The sequence below is a fragment of the Nicotiana sylvestris genome, chromosome 4 (genome assembly GCF_000393655.2).
Source record: "Nicotiana sylvestris chromosome 4, ASM39365v2, whole genome shotgun sequence".
In the NCBI taxonomy this organism is placed as follows: Eukaryota; Viridiplantae; Streptophyta; class Magnoliopsida; order Solanales; family Solanaceae; genus Nicotiana; species Nicotiana sylvestris.
The window spans coordinates 19,362,818-19,379,775 of NC_091060.1; the positions used below are offsets into that span (position 1 = coordinate 19,362,818).

The window sequence follows — 16,958 nt, forward strand, 5'->3', positions numbered from 1 at the left end:
ACATATTGTTACAATGCGATGCCCTTCGGGTTGAAAAATGTCGGAGCCACTTATCAACGGCTCGTGAACATAATGCTTGAAAATCAAATAGGAAAAACTATGGAAGTTTATATGGACGATATGCTCATTAAGTCTTTGAATGCAGGCGATCACCTTAAACATCCGCAAGAAACTTTCGACATCCTGAGGAAGCATAATATAAAACTTAATCCCAGAAATACGCGTCCATGGTTAGCTCTGGTAAGTTTCTGGGATTTTTGTTATCACAAAGGGGGATTGAGGTAAACCCCAATAAGATCAGGGCCATAGAAGACATCCCGGACCAACTGTCAAATGTGAAGGAAGTCCAAAGGTTCACGGGGAGATTGGAAGCTTTGAGCAGGTTCATTTTTCGGTCATCAAAAAAATGTCATCGCTTCTTTGCACTGCTCAAAAAGAAAAATAATTTCGAATTCACCCCGGAGTGCTAGCAGGCTTTGAGGGATTTGAAGAAGTATTCCCTCAATTGCTTTCAAAACTAAAAGACGATGAAATGTTGCTAGTTTAACTTGCGGTCTCGGAAGTTACGGTAGGTGCGGTTTTTGTCCGAGAGGACGAAGGTACGCAATCTCCCATTTATTATGTTAGTAAAATTTTAATGAGAGTATCTACCCACATTATGAGTGAGAAACTGGCCTTAGCTCTCGTAGTTGTCGCTCGGAAGCTGAGGCCCTACTTCCAATGCCACCCGATAGACATGATGTACTTTCCTTTTTTGGAGAATCCTTCATAAACTCGAGCTCTCGGGTAGATTGGCCAAATGTGCCGTCAAATGAGTGAATTCAACATAGAAGATAAACTAAGGACTATAATTAAGTCGCAAGTCTTGGCTGACTTCATGGCCGATTTCAGTCTGGGATTATTTCCTTTGGCAACCAAGAAGGCAGTAATGGTGTCGGAATTGACATCGGGGGTTAGGACCTTATTTACAAACGGAGCTTCCAATGCAAAAGGGTCCGAGCTCGGAATAGTTTTAATCATGCCTTCGGGGGAAACCCTAAGGCAAGCCATCAGAATGATCCCTTTAACTAACAATGAAGCAAGTATAAAACTTTGATTGCTGGGCTCGAATTGGACCGTGGACTTGACTCTGAGGTCATCGAAATCAAATGCGACTCACAACTGGTGGTAAATCAGGTCTACGAGATCTTCGAAACCAAAGAGGAGCACATGCAACAATACATAGTAAAGGTCCAGGCTTTGTTGGTGCAATTCCAGGAATGGTCAATTACTCATATCCAAGGGAAGATAACGCATAAGCAAATGCATTAGAAAACATATGATCATCGACAGAAATAAAAGGATCGAAATCCGGGACTGTAGTACAACTGATGAACTAGTCATAGATGCAGATGGTTACTATGAGGTAAATTTGACTAATTTGGGTTGGGACTGGAGAAATGAAATCATTGATTATCTCGAGCACGGGAAATTACCAGAAGACCCCAAAGTATCCCGGGTGCTGTGCGATATAACTTCAAGAGAGGTCAATTTTATAGAAAATATTTCCAAGGGTCGTTGGCCCGATGCTTAGGGACATCTGAAGCTAACTATGTCATGATAGAGGTCCACGAAGGGATATGCGGCAACCACTCAGGCGCAGATTCCTTAGTGCTGAAGCTAGTAAGGGCAGGATATTATTGGCCCCACATGGAACAAGACGCCAAAGACTTCGTACAAAAATATGATTAGTGCCAACACTATGCACCACTGGTGTATCAACCGGCAGAACCCTTGTATTCGATTCTGTCCCCGTGGCCATTCATAAAATATGGGATGGACATCGTCGGACCACTACCACCGACTCCCGAAAAAGTAAGATTTCTCTTAATTTTGACTGAATATTTTTCTAAGTGGGTGGAAGCAAGTCCTGATCAGAAGATCGGAGAACGTGAAGTGGTCGATATCTTGTGGGAAAATATAATTTTCAGGTTTCAAATACCAAAAATGATAGCATGTGAAAATGGGCCACAATTTATCGGTGTAAAAGTTACAAAGTTCCTCAAAGATTTGAAAATAAAGAGGATCACATCTTCATCCTATCATTCGAGGGAAAATGGTCAAGCAGAGTCAACGAATAAAGTGATTATTCAAAACCTCAAGAAAAGGTTGGAAGTGGCTAAAGGTAATTGGCCCAAAGAATTACCCGGTGTTCTATTGGCATATTGAACAATGACCAAGTCGAGCACAGGAGAAACTCCTTTTTCCCTTATGTACGGTGCAAAATCTTTAATGGTGGAAGTAGGTGAACCTACCTTGAGATATTTCCAGGCAGATGAAGAATCGAACAACGAAGCAATATTATTCAACTTGGAGCTGTTCGATGAACGTAGGGACTTGGCGTGTATAAGAATGGCAGCTCAAAAGCAGAGAATAGAGCGGTATTATAATCGAAGATCCAACCTCCATTATTTCAAAGCAGGAAACTTGGTCCTAAGGAAAGTAACTCAAAATACCCGGGAGCTCAATGTGGGGAAGCTAGGTCCAACGTGGGAAGGCCCCTACCGGGTTTCAGCTATCACTGGGAAAGGTACATATGAGTTGGAGAACCAGAATGGAGAAATGTTGCCCAACAATTGGAACGTGTTTCACCTCAAAATATATTATTGTTGATAAGCATTATCAGATCAGAAAGTATGTGCTGCACTCTTTTTTCCTTCATTCAATTTTTGTCCCAATTGGGTTTTTCTAGTAAAGTTTTTAACGAGGCAGCAACAAAAAGCATACTACGAAGACATCAACAATAGGACCTTTAATAGCAAGGCACACAAGCAAAGATCCACTCGGGGATGGTTAGATAATCTTTTGCTCTATAGGAAATTCTCACTAGGAAGTTAAGTTTGCTATTGAGCAAAGGTTACCCGACCGTTCACGAGCACAAACCACTAGAGAGTTGTTAGATAGTCCTTCGCTCGATAGCATAAATTCCTGAGGGGAAGAAAGTGTGTTACCAAGTTAAGGATTATCTAGCAATTCATTAGTGGAATCTTCGAAGATTCAAGACTTCCAGTGTACCAATTCACACACTTCGCATTCGAACACTAGGGGGGGGGAATGATATGTGGATACGGAAACAATGACTACCACATCGATCGAGAAATGAAAAACCGAAAACATAATTACATCATCGGGATCGGGGACTCCGCTACCAACCCCGTAGAAACAAGTTGTACACGTTAGCCACAAGTAATGGTAATTTCTTTTCAGCATAGCAAATGCTTATGTACTTTTGAAATAGAAGGAATAAAATGAAATGAAATCCTTTTGTTTTTATCTTGTTTCTTGTCTGAACGATGAATTAACTTTATTATTTGAAAGTTAAACAAGTACCTCAAATTCTACTGCCGTAATGAACATGAGACGTCCTCTTCAAGAGAATCGTAAACATAAGAGGGCCCTCTTTTATAAAAACTCTCACGTCAAAGGGTTGGTTTCGAAAGAATTTATGCTCGAAATCAAAATGCCTTCAGGGAAAATACACCCGAAGCCGTATACGAAAGGACGCAAAAAGTAAACTTGTGCAAATATTTATTGAAGCCCTCACGTAAAAGGGTTGATGCCCAGAACCAAAATGCTTTTGGGGAGAATACATCTATGGCTTCACATAATAAGACGCAAACAGAAAATCTTTCGCAAAATTCTTAAGCAAAAGGAAGAAAATGCAAAGATTAAAGACCTGCATGGGTATTCAAACGAAAGGAAGACTCAAACAATACTAGAGAAAAAGATGTCTTTATTTACAAAAACATTCCAAAACGACACAGGTACATGAATTAGAGAAAGAAAAGAAAAGCTAAACTGTAGTATCTCCGAAACTAGGAGGAAGAGAAGTGTCCACACCCCCGAGAGAAGTAGATGGATCCTCCGATGGCTCAACATTTTCGCCAGTTTGGCCTTCGGCATCATCATCCTCCGATTCTTCTTCAGTTTTCGAAAACTCGAAACAGGAACCAGAAGGACCAAGAGCATCAGATCTCGCTGGAAGTCCACTTTTAGCAGCTAACTCAAGCTCATGGGCCTTAGAAATTTCGGCATCAAAATCAATGATACCAACTTTGGCCTCTTCCAAGGTTTTTCTCCTCATGATGTACATAGCGTAAGTTTTCTCAACAATGAGGGAAGCCGCTCGGTGCTTAAGTACTTCATTGAGTTGGGTTACCTCGACAGAAAAGCTTTCCCGGGAAGCTAAGTATGCACGCAAAAAGGGGGCAGAAAAACCAGGAAAAGTAATTGCTTACGTTTGAAGAAAGCCGAGATGGAACAAAAAGAATTATTCAATTCATGATCCAAAGTTAGTAACGTTATGAACACACTTAAGAGTTTGGAGTTTTATACATGCAACATATACAACCGTAGAAGATTCTGGTATAAGTTAAAAGAAAGAAATGAGCTCAGGTCATAGACGAAGGATTGAATTATTAAAGGATTGTATCATGGATATTCCTCAGCATCCCTAAAAAGGCTAAACGTAATAACTAATACCATGAACCGCAAATCGGGAGGTAGCTTAAGCCTACATAAAGGCTGATCAGAAGAAGAAGGAAACTAAAGAGTTACATCAACGAAGTAAATTAGGAATTTGATTATTGGATCTAGAAAATTATAGAAATCATGATTCAAAATATTACAGGATCACTCTTAATATCAGAGGTGCAAAAGGAATTGTACAACAACTATATTTTATAATGGCCCTACGGTAAAGCCGGTAGTACCAGCCTCATAAAAAGTTAGTACGAAGCTCCCACCGAATTGTGTATGCACCAGAGGTGCATGTATTATAATAGAGCTTCAAGTTATGGACATGAATTATACCTATGTGGAAGGGAGGTCATGAAAGAGATAAAATATATGATGCAATATTTTAAGTTAAGTAAGGTAAAAGTGAACAATGTACAAGATACTCAAAGGCAGAAAATCGTGAATAGTCCATGCTTCGGATAGAAGGCTAGAAGCACTAGGATTCAATATCCAGGAATGATAGCAACGTCGTAAATGGAGTACTTTCCAGTCTATGATTATTAAGTACCAAGAGATCTAGTCAAGAGAGTAAAGAAGAGTTAGAGATGATGTGATGTCTCGCTTGATGTTCCAGAATAACATAAGGAAATCTATGGTGCAATCAATTTGAAGGAAGGTTGCGAACAAGTATAAATAAATATGTGTAGGTCGCAAGCTAAAGTACGGTAGAGTGACAAGGTTTTTGGAAGACAGGAGTAAGGATAAGGAAAGGCAAGTGAGAAGGTGACGAGAATGGATAAGTCCTCGGGATTAAGTCTATGAAAACAAGAGAGCTAATGGTTTATCTAAGTTATAGAAAGTTCAGTATAGCCTGAATAAACTCAAAGGAGTCTAAGAGTAATAGCATTTAGAAGAAATAGAATACTACCCTGGTAATGGAATACGGGCGTAATTGTAATAGATAAAGGATGACATTTGGGCCTTCGATTGAGTAATGACTTGAAGAATATTTCATGAATTGTAAGGGGCTAAAATACCCATATAAGGTGAGTTACATTGGGATGCTATAAAGTACGGTTATGGAAGTATAGTATCACCCCTAGGTGGATAAATCTAATTATTATGGATGTCCCCGATGAGACACGAGCCCTAGCAATGGTGTTACATAAGAGATCAAGTTATCAGTGGTAGATGATGGATCAACATTAAGGTGAATCAATAATAGATGGATAAAAGTTCAGCAGTATGAGATGAGATTAGACCATCAGTCTTAAGGATAAGCAACGAGAGTAACCTGGAGTTGGTTGCAGAACTCAGTAATGATAAATCGAAGTAAGAGTTATGGTATAGTATGACCTACCTAGATGCAGTAAAGTCATACGAATGGATAAGCAGATCTATGAAATAAGGTATAACAATATTCGTAAGTTCGACAAAGTACCAAGTGAAGAACTTCAGTATACTTATAGATGCCTAGAGGGACATCTCACCAAGCTCTGTATATGTTCACAAAGTGAGGCCTAAAGATTGGCTAAAAGCTAAAGGAAAAAGGAGACAGGATCGCATAGGCGTACTTATAAGGTTAGAGTCGTACAGGTTGCATGAAAGAAGGTAGCAACAATTACGAGATTGGAAGGATTTTGGCCACAAGTTGTGGCGTGAGAAAGAGGCCTAAAGAGGGGAATGCCCTAGCCTTTGGATTTATTCATAGAACAATTGCCTAAATAGCAAGGAGAGCATTAAGGTATTCACAAGAGCTATAAATTATGAAAATGATTAGAGCATCAGTCAACTTTCGAGGACGAATATTAAAAAGGGAGGAATGATGTTATGCCCCGCAATATTATGTCGATATTACATCCCGTAGTATTATATTACGATGATGTTATGCCTTGCAGTATTACATTACAGTTATGTTACGCTTCGCAGTATTAAATTGCGGCGATGTTGCACCCTGTAGTATTGTATGTTTAATTTATCGTAAGGTAATTGACATCAGTCTAATGAAAAGCTTATTCGAAGATTATAAGAATTATGCTATTTCACAAGTGATGAGTAAATTCGTAAAGATGAGAGGAAAGCAAGTCAAAGAAAATGAATTTTCGTACAAGTTTGGTATGTTGGGATAAAATACGGGCCGAGCGTTAATACTCGATATTTATGGACTGTTGCCATACAATGTACTACATGACCATGATAATAAGGTGTACAAGGTATGTTAAAAGCGAGTAGTATTTTAAGTAAGCTGAGATAATTCTTAATTATGTAGGTAATTAGTTAATTACCAGGTAACGGGACATTACCTAATTAATTGGGGATATATATTGGATAAACATTAAATAGTATGATGTGGCAGCTCCGTATTCAAAATAAATGACTCATAATATTGGCTTGAAAGGTGTCACACCTTAAAGTGACACTAAGCTTGCAATATGGCCCACTTAAGGTAAAGAATAACATTTCAAAATCAAAGATCATTTCCTACATCTCTTAAGGACAGAGTTCAGCAAGCTTTCATTACTATTAAAATCCAAAAATCATTCCCTACATATCTTAAGAAAAAGTTCAGCAAGCTCTCCTTCCAAAAACACTAACGTTAAATCATTTCTCCAATATACATCTGTATATTATATATCATCTAAGCAATGCCCAAGACCTTCAACAATTCAAATTAACGTGAGATTTTGCAATATTAAGGGAGTACAGTGTAATCTTTCTCAAGAGACTCGACTCAAGTATGTTAAGTGTAACGACCCGGCCGGTCGTTTCATGAGTTACTGCTCTGTTTCCCCATTTCTACTTCTTATTGCTTTGTTTATAGGTTCTATGTGCGATCGGGTTAGTTGGCTCAAGTTTGGAAAGGTTTTGGTAAGATTTGAGACACTTAGTCTCTTTTGATGAAGCTTAAGTTGGAAAAATCAACTGGACGTTGACTTATGTGTTAGAGGGTTCGAATGTGAATTCCGATGGTTCGGATAGCTTCAGAAGGTGATTTGAGACTTAGGAGCGTGATCGGAATGCGTTTTAGAGGTTCGGAGTGGATTTAGGCTTGAATTGGCAAAAATGGTATTTTGACGTTTTCCGGTTTATAGGTGAGATTTTGATATAGGGGTCGGAATAGAATTTCGAGAGTTGCAGTAGGTCCGTTGTGTCATTTGCGATGTGTGTGCAAAACTTCAGGTCATTCGGACGTGGTTTGGTAGAAGTTTTGATCAAAAGCGTAATTCGAAAGATTTTTGGAACCTTAGGCTTGAATTTGATGTGTTTTGGTTGATTTGATGTTGTTTGTGGTGTTTTGAAGATTGGTATAGGTTAGAATAGTGGTATATGATGTGTTTGTGCTTTTGGCTGAGGTCTCAGGGGCCTCGGGGTGATTTCGGATGGTTGGCAGAAGAATTTGGTTTGGTTTTGGCAGCTGAAGATGTGCCATTGCTGTCATAACCACACCTGCAGCTAGGGGACCGCAGCTAGGGGACCGCAGGTGCGGTCTCGCAAAAGCGAGATTGGAGTCGTAGAAGCGGAAGGAGCCTAGGGAGGCAGGAACTGCAGAAGCGGTTGAGGAACCGCACCTGCGATGGCGCAGGTGCAGAGTGTGCATCGCAGATGCGGAATCGAGGATTTAAGTGAGGACCGCAAATGCGGCGTCTTGGACCGCAGAAGCGATATCTTGTCCGCAGGTGCGAAAAGCCTGGACCAGAAGGTATAAAAGCATTCCTTCACGATTTTTGAGTTGTTCTTCACCATTTCAAGTCGGTTTTGGAGATTTTTGGGAGAATTTGAAGAGGGAATCAAGGGATATCGTCTGGAGGTAAGCTCTTTGAGTCTAATAATCGATCCTATGGCATTATTTCACTGATTTGGCCTAATATTAATGGAAATTAAGGGATAAAAATTGGGAAACTAGGGCTTGGTATTAGAGACCTTGACTTGAGGATTTGAGGGGTTATTTGTGGTCGGATTTTGGGACTTTTGATATGTACAAACTCGTGGAGAGATAAGGAATCTATTGATGTAAATTTTATCGAATTCTGAGATGTGGGCCCGGGGGTCGGGTTTTTGTTAATTTCTAGATTTATGTTGTAAATTGATTATTTTTGCATGGGCTTCATTCCCTTAGCATATTCTAACGTCGTGATTCTAATTTTGGATAGAATCGACGTGAGTTGAGGCTGATTCGAGGGGCAAAGGCGTCACGGGCTAGAGTTTGGACCGGATTGAGGTGAGTAATGATTTTAAATGTTGTCCTGAGGGTATGAAACCCCGGATTACTCATTGTTGTTGTCACACCTTCTTTTTCTACATGTACCCTCGCGAGAGCACAAAGGAGTTTTTCCAATTAAAGGACAATTAGAACGGAATTTAATTATTAATTATTCAGAGTCGCCACTTGAGAGATTAATGGTGTCCCAAGTCACCGATTGAATCCCGAACCGAGGAAATTTATGACTCTGTTACAGTCTGCGAACCAGAAATCCGAGTAAGGAATTCTGTTAACCAGGGAGAAGGTGTTAGGCATTCCCGGGCTCCGTGGTTCTAGCACGGTCGCTTAACTGTTGTATTTGATTTTATCTGATTTTAATACATGCTAGCTTATGTGCTGTTTATTCGTAAACCGCTTTTTATAATTATTTATTTTAAAAAAATTACGACGTCGTGAAAATGCGTTTCGAACTACGTCGCAATCGATACACCCGTGGTTGTTGACACATTTCGCCTTCATCGAGATTTGGATTTGGGTCGCATCAATGCGCACCCGAGTTTAAGAAAGTAATTTAATTAAATCGTGCCTAGAGATGCTAACGTAGTATTATTTTGGGGAAAAGCCATGAAGGTCGCTAAACGGCCATCCCAAATTTTAATTATTTCAATAATTATTTATTGAGGGCCCCACATTTATTTATTTTTGTGCGGTGAGGCTCGTCTCAATTTGTGAACCTCTTTTCTATCATTATTTATTTTATATGAATTACGATGTCGTGAAAACGCATTTCGAACCCCGTGGCAATCACTGCGCCCGTGATTGTCAACACATTTCGACTTCATCGAGATTTGGATTTGGGTCACATCAATGCGCACCCGAGTTTAAGAAGGTAATTCTATTAAGAGCGCGTTTAAAACAACTACGCGTTTGCACTTTGCGAGGGCCATGAAATTTCAACTAAATGACACCTCGATTTCTCAAGGATTAAAATTAATTAAGCGAAGGCCATAGATTATAGCTCTTGTCGGCATGGCAAACCCCAATATAATTAAAGGAGCCATTTTTCAATACCTTTAATAATACCAAACCTTACAGCCTTTTACAACTAAATCCTCATAATTTACCAAAAATTTAATAAAAGAAACTAAGCAAATGAATATTCTGGAATAATAACGACAAATACTAACACTAATCTTGTCCAAATGAAACTAAGCAAATGAATGCTCATAGTCTCCTCCATTAGCTAGCACCAAATGAATAAATTAACGCCAAACTAAATTATAGAACACTAATAGAACTTAATCAAAGGGTACCAAATGAACAAAAATAATATAAAATAAAAATGAATCAAAAGGCATGAACAGAAAATTACCATACAATTCTGTATTGCATCTTTGAACTTCAACGTAACTTTCCCTCATCTAAACTTGATTTTTAATAACCGGAACAAACAGAAACGGATAGGACCAAGGACCAACCCTCAACATCGACCTTGTCGGAAAACCTCGAACGGGAACTTCTGATCGAAGCTCCAAGCAACAAGCTTCAACTTGACAGATCTCGACACAGCCCCAAGTGCAGATAATTTCCCATTAGGATAGGTCGCTGGACTGATTTTTGAATCGAGCCAAGTTCTAATGTTTAATGGGCGAAAGAAAGACGAAGCAGTAATGTCTAGGCGAGGTTTTGGTGGTGGTTTCAGTTCGTTTTCCAGCGAGCTGATGGAGGAGGAAGATGAAGAGATCAGCAACTGGTGTTCAAGGGTTTTGGCGAGCTTTGTCTAACAGGAAAAAGAAGGAGCAACGATGGCCATGGTGTTCATGGTTGTCCTGTCGTTGATTTGCAGCTGGCGTTAATGGAGGTTTTTGAAGGAGAGTTGCTGCAAGGAAGATGAAAAGGATGGTTGGGTCGTTGTTTGGGGTGTAACAGCGAGCTCGCCGCTGGTGAGGAGAAGAAGAATCGAGGAGTCGTTTGGGTGAGGAAGGACGACTCACATGGAGTTCTTTTGGGTGCTAGGGTCTTTACGCCATTATTGTCTTAGGTTCAAGGTTGAAGAAGGAAAAATAGTTAGGGTTGGTTTTGAAGATGGAAGATGAAGGCGTGAAGGGGAAGGAGGTCCGTCTATTGCAGCTATGTCAGCTTCTTCTTCAGCTCTTCTCCTTCGGCTTCTTGCTGCGTTTTTTTCCCAGCTCGTTCTTCCTTCCCTTTTCTTATTCTTTAGTCTTCTTTTTATAGTATAGAGTCTAGGTTGTAGGGTTTTAGGTTAAGAGGTATGGGCCTAGGAATTATGGGCTTGACACTTGTGGGCTAGGTCCAAAATTAGGCCTAAAGATGGGTTGCTCGAGCCCAAGCTCTATTCTTTTGCCGCGAATGAGATTAAAAATACGCGCCCATTTATTAATTAGTCCTACTATTAAAATAGTTTATTAAAACAAAACTAACCATTAAAACAAATCTATTTTTTGTATTTTCAAACATTATATTAACGATACTATTTTTATATATATTTTTTTAGATTAAAAATGACTACAAATATTAATGAACTTATTATTATATTATTATTATTATTATTTTGTTGTAATTTTTTGTTTTCTTGTACTAAAATAAAGTAAAAGAGTCAAAATTACTTAAAATATCTATATTATGCCTAAATTAAATATTTTACGCTAATATATAAAAGATCTTGGGGAGGGTCAAAAATCACATGTCTACAGTTGTGCTATATTAAGGTGACGCACACGCTAGATGACGAGCGTGGGGTCGTGCACCGTTGGGGATTGTGACTTAGTCCGTCCTGAATGACTGTTTTACCGCGTATTTAATTGAAAACTATTTGTTATCATCATGTTTTGGGCGGAATGCCATATTTGGGCCTCATGCCAACAATTTGGACCCTTAGGGGATTTTTACTGATATTTCCTCACTGTTTGGACTTTATACTTCTACTCAGTCATGCTATACTCTACTGTTTTCATAACTCAGCCATGTTTACTCTGTTTTTAATATATTAAATAATATTTTAAATGATAATTTTGGCTGAGCATCATGTTTTACTATTGCCTTAGTGGCTTATGAGATTCTGACTATGTAAGGCTGAGAGACTGTGTTGTGAGGATACACTGATTTATGATTATGAGGCCGAGGGCCTGAGTTGTACGCCACGGGGTGGCTTGATATAAGCCTGAGAGCATATTGATTATGCCACGAGATGGCTTGATAATGCGCTTGGGTCGTAAGGGGGCCCTCTCGGAGTCTACACATCCCCAGTGAGCGCGGGTACCCATTGTGATATGAGATATAGCCCGAGGGGCTGGTGTTGTTCCATGTGTTGCCCGAGGAGCTGATTCTGTTGGTATTGTGGGGCAGTTGTTTATATGTTTATCTTTTCTAGCTGCCTGTCATTTACTTGTTTAATTGTTAAAAAGGTTTTTTAAGAAGCTTAAACTGAACTAAGGTGACTTTATATGTTTTTTACTGTATCATTGCTTTTACTGGCTTTATATTGCTTCTTTATAGCATGTTGATGTGCCTTTACGTGATTTCTTATCGCTCAGTCTTTATTTATTATTATTATTCACTAAGTTGGAGTACTTACTTTACTCCCTGCACCCCGTGTGCAGATTCAGGCATTTCAGGTCCTGCTTGCGAGGGTTGAGAGCTTCCAACAGACTTTGGAGTTCACTAGGTAGCTGCTCGCCGTTCGCAGTCGAGTGTCTCTCCTCTTATCATTATTTCTTTCCCTTGTCCTAGTTATGCAATAGTTTGTGTAGACTCTTTCAAACTTATAGTTTTATGATAGATGCTCATGACTGGTGACACCCCGATGTCGGGCTATGTCTATTTTGCATATTGTATTATTCATCTTTATTTTGGGATTTTTATTATGTTAAAGACTTAATTTGTATTCTTTTAATTGCTTAAAATAAATTGGGTGTGTGTGTCGGCTAGCTTTGTCTTCATAAGAGGCGCCATCACGACCGGGTCCGGGTTTAGGGTCGTGACAAGTTGGTATCAGAATTTAGGTTACATAGGTCTCACGAGTCACGAGTAGGTTTAGTAGAGTCTCACGGATCGTTACGGAGACGTCTGTATTTATCCTCGAGAGGCTGCAAAACCTTTAGGAAAAACTTCATATTCTTGAAATTCTTGTTGTTCGAATCTATTGATCCGAGTACTAAACTTCTGTTATTTTATTCTTTCACAGATGGTGAGGACACGCGCTACTGGTCAGGATGGACGACCATAAGTACCACCAGTTGTGGCCACTAGAGGCCGATGATGCGGTCGTGGTTGCGGTAGGGGCAGGGGTGTGGCCCGCACAGCAGCTAGGGCAGCACCTACAGATCCACCAGTCGCCCCAGTTCAGGATCAGGTCCCAGTTGTGGATGCTCCAGCAGCACCAGCTGTGCCCATTGTGATTTCGGGTCTTCAGGAGGCCTTGGCTCAGATTTTATTAGTATGCATTGGCCTAGCTCAGGTGGTCTCAGTTACTACAACTGTATCTACTTCTCAGGCCAGGGGAGGCACTCAAACTCCCACCGCTCGCACACCTGAGTAGGTCGTGCAGGAACTTCAGACACCGGGGGCACTTCCAGCCCAACCGGTTGCAGCTGCTCAGGACTATGTAGCTCCTGCCATGCCAGAGGATGAGCAATGTAGGTTGGAGAGGTTTGGTAGACTTCAGCCTTTGACTTTCAGTGGTACAAATGGCGAGGATGCCCAGGGTTTCTTGGACACGTGTCAGCAAATTCTTCGCACAACGGGTATTCTGAAGACCAACGGGGTCGCTTTCACTACTTTTCAGTTTTCTGGAGCTGCCTTCACTTGGTGGGAGGCTTATGAGAGGCGTAGGCCTGTTGGTGTAGCACCCGTTACCTGGCAGCAGTTCCCCGTTCTCCTTCTGGAGAAGTATATGCCGCAGTCTTGCAGAGAGGAGCTGCGTAGGCAGTTTGCATGGTTGCGTCAGGGAGAGATGACTGTGACACAGTATGAGATGAGGTTCTCTGAGTTAGCTCGTCATGCTATTTGGTTGGTTCTGACAGATAGAGAGAGGATTATGAGGTTTGTGGATGGCCTCACTTATCGACTTCGTATTCTTATGAATAAGGAGATGGTGTCTGGTGCTACTTTTGAGGAGGTTGTTGACATTTCTCATGAGATTGAGTCAGCTCGTCGCCAGGAGAGAGATGAGAGGGAGGCCAAGAGGCCTCGAGGATCTGGTAGTTATAGTGGTGCTCCTTCGAAAGATCAGTTTCAGCACGGCAGAGGCCGTCCATTCAGGCATGCTCAACCAGCTCGCCCAGGTTATCATGGGGCGTCATCGGGTCATGGTTCTCACAGTTCTCATTAGGGCCAGTCATCACTTAGTGCCCTTCCAGCTCAGAGTTCGTCTTGTGCTCCATCAGTTCAGGGCTCTTCTATGCCAGGTGCATCTGCTGGTCATTCCGGTGCTAGGGGTTCCTTCAATCCCCATCTCCAGCACCCGAGAGTTGTTGTGAGAGTGGAGAGATGGGTCATATGTAAAGGCATATCCTCGTCGCCTTGCGGGTTCATCTCAGCAGAGGAGTCAGCCATCGGCTTCAATGCCAATTACTTCACCACCACCCACCCAGGTAGCTAGGGGTGGAGGTCAGTCAGCTAGGGGTCGCCCTAGAGGGGGAGGTCGATCAGGTAGTGGTCAGGCCCGTTTTTTTGCACTTCTAACTAGACCCGATGTTATTGCTTTCGATGTTGTTATTACAGGTATTGTCTCAGTCTGCCATAGAGATGCATCTGTATTATTTGATCCCGGTTCCATTTATTCTTATGTGTCATTATACTTTGCTCGTTATTTGGATACGCCCCGTAAGTCTCTTGTTTCACCTGTTCATATATCTACTCCGGTGGGCGATACTGTTGTTGTAGACGGTGTGTACCGGTCGTGTGTGGTGACTATTGGGGGTCTGGAGGTAGATCTTTTATTATTGTGTATGATGGATTTTGATGTTATTTTGGGCATGGATTGGCTATCTCCATGTCGTGCTATTCTGGAATGTCATGTTAAGACAGTGACATTGGCTATACCGGGTGTGCCAAAGATTGAGTGGCGAGGTTTGACTGATTATGTTCCCAGTAGGGTAATCTCATTCTTGAAGGCCCAGTGTATGGTTGGGAAGGGTTGTATTTCGTATCTAGCCATTATGAGGGATGTCGGTGCAGAGACTCCCAGTATTGATTCTGTTCCAGTTGTGAGGGATTTTCCCAATGTGTTTTCTGCAGACCTGTCGGGCATGCTACCGGACATGGATATTGATTTTGGTATTGACCTGGTGCTAGGCACTCAGCCTATTTCTATTTTGCCGTATTGTATGGCACCAACGGAGTTGAAGGAGTTAAAGGAGTAGCTTCAGGAACTCCTTGATAAGGGGTTCATTTGGCCTAGTGTGTCGCCTTAGGGTGCGCCGGTTCTATTTGTGAAGAATAAGGATGACACGATGAGGATGTTCATTAATTATAGGCAGTTGAACAGAGTAACAATTAAGAATAAGTATTCTTTGCCTCGCATTGATGATATATTCGACCAGCTTCAGGGAGCGAGAGTGTTCTCCAAAATTGATCTCCGTTCAGGTTATCACTAGCTGAAGATCAGGAACTCGGATATTCTTAAGACAGCTTTCAGGACCCGATATGGTCATTATGAGTTCTTAGTGATGTTTTTTGAGCTGACCAATGCCCCCGCAGCGTTCATGCATTTGATAAACAATGTGTTCTGGCCTTATCTCGACTCGTTTGTCATAGTTTTCATTGATGATATTCTAGTATACTCGCATAGTTAGGAGGAATACGCGGAGTATTTGAGAGTTGTGTTGCAGAGATTGAGGGAGGATAAGCTTTATGTAAAGTTCTCCAAGTGTGAGTTTTGGCTTAGTTCAGTGGTTTTCTTGGGGCACGTGGTGTCCAGTGAGGGTATTCAGGTTGAACCGAAGAAGATAGAGGTGGTTCAGAGTTGGCCCAGACCGTCCTCAACCATAGAGATTCATAGCTTTCTTGGTTTAACGGGTTATTACAACCGGTTTGTTCAGGAATTTTCATCTATCGCATCACCCTTGACCAAGTTGACTCAGAAGGGTGCTTCATTTGTATGGTCGGATAAGTGTGACGAGAGCTTTCAGAAGCTCAAGACAGCCTTGACCACAGCTCCAGTATTAGTTTTGCCATCAACTTCAGGTTCATATACTATGTATTGTGATGCTTCGAGAGTTGGTATTGGGTGTGTGTTGATGCAGGAGGGTAGAGTTATTGCTTATGCTTCTCGTTAGTTGAATCCCCATGAGAAGAACTACCCTGTTCATGATTTGGAGTTGGCTGCCATTGTTCACATACTAAAGATTTGGAGGCATTATTTGTATGGTGTGTCTTGTGAGGTGTTTACTGATCATCGTAGCCTCCAGCACTTGTTCAAGCAGAAGGATCTCAATTTGAGGCGACAGAGATGGTTATAGTTGCTAAAGGATTATGATATCACTATATTGTACCATCCGGGGAAGGCCAATGTGGTGGCCGATGCTTTGAGCTGAAAGGCGGTAAGTATGTAGAGCTTGACATATATTCCAGTTGGGGAGAGACCTCTTGCAGTTGATGTTCAGACCTTAGCCAATCGGTTCAAGAGGTTGGATATTTCGGAGCCTAGTCGGGTATTGGCTTGTATGATTTCTCGGTCTTCCTTATATAATCGCATCAGAGAGCGCCAGTATGATGATCCTCATTTGCTTGTCCTTAAGGATAGAGTTCAACACGATGATGCCAGAGATGTGACTATTGGTGATGATGGGGTGTTGAAGATGCAGGGCCGGATATGTGTGCCCAATATAGATGGGCTTCAGGAGTTGATTCTGGAGGAGGCCCATAGCTCGCGGTATTCCATTCATCCGCATACCGCAAAGATGCATCAGGATCTGAGATAGCATAATTAGTGGAGAAGAATGAAGAAAGACATTATGAGATTTGTAGCTTGGTGTCTCAATTGTCAGCAGGTGAAATATGAGCATCAGAGATCGGGTGGCTTGCTTCAGCAGATGGATATTCCAGAGTGGAAATAAGAGAGGATCACTATGGACTTTGTAGTTGAACTCCCACGGACTTTGAGTTGAGCACAGCTTTTCACCCTCAGATGGACGGGCAGTCCGAACGCACTATTCAGATATTGGAAAACATGTTGTGCACTTGTGTCAATGATTTCAAAGGGTTATGGGATCAATTTCTACCGCTCGCAGAGTTTGCT

At 41.3% G+C, this 16,958-nt stretch overlaps 1 protein-coding gene across 1 annotated transcript; it reads left to right on the forward strand.

The window, feature by feature from the left end:
* The first annotated feature begins 2,211 nt into the window (after positions 1 to 2,211).
* Positions 2,212 to 2,652, forward strand: LOC138889300 (uncharacterized). Its single transcript, XM_070172592.1, has one exon. The coding sequence runs from the start codon at positions 2,212 to 2,214 to the stop codon at positions 2,650 to 2,652; it is 441 nt and encodes a 146-aa protein (XP_070028693.1).
* The last annotated feature ends 14,306 nt before the right edge of the window (positions 2,653 to 16,958 follow it).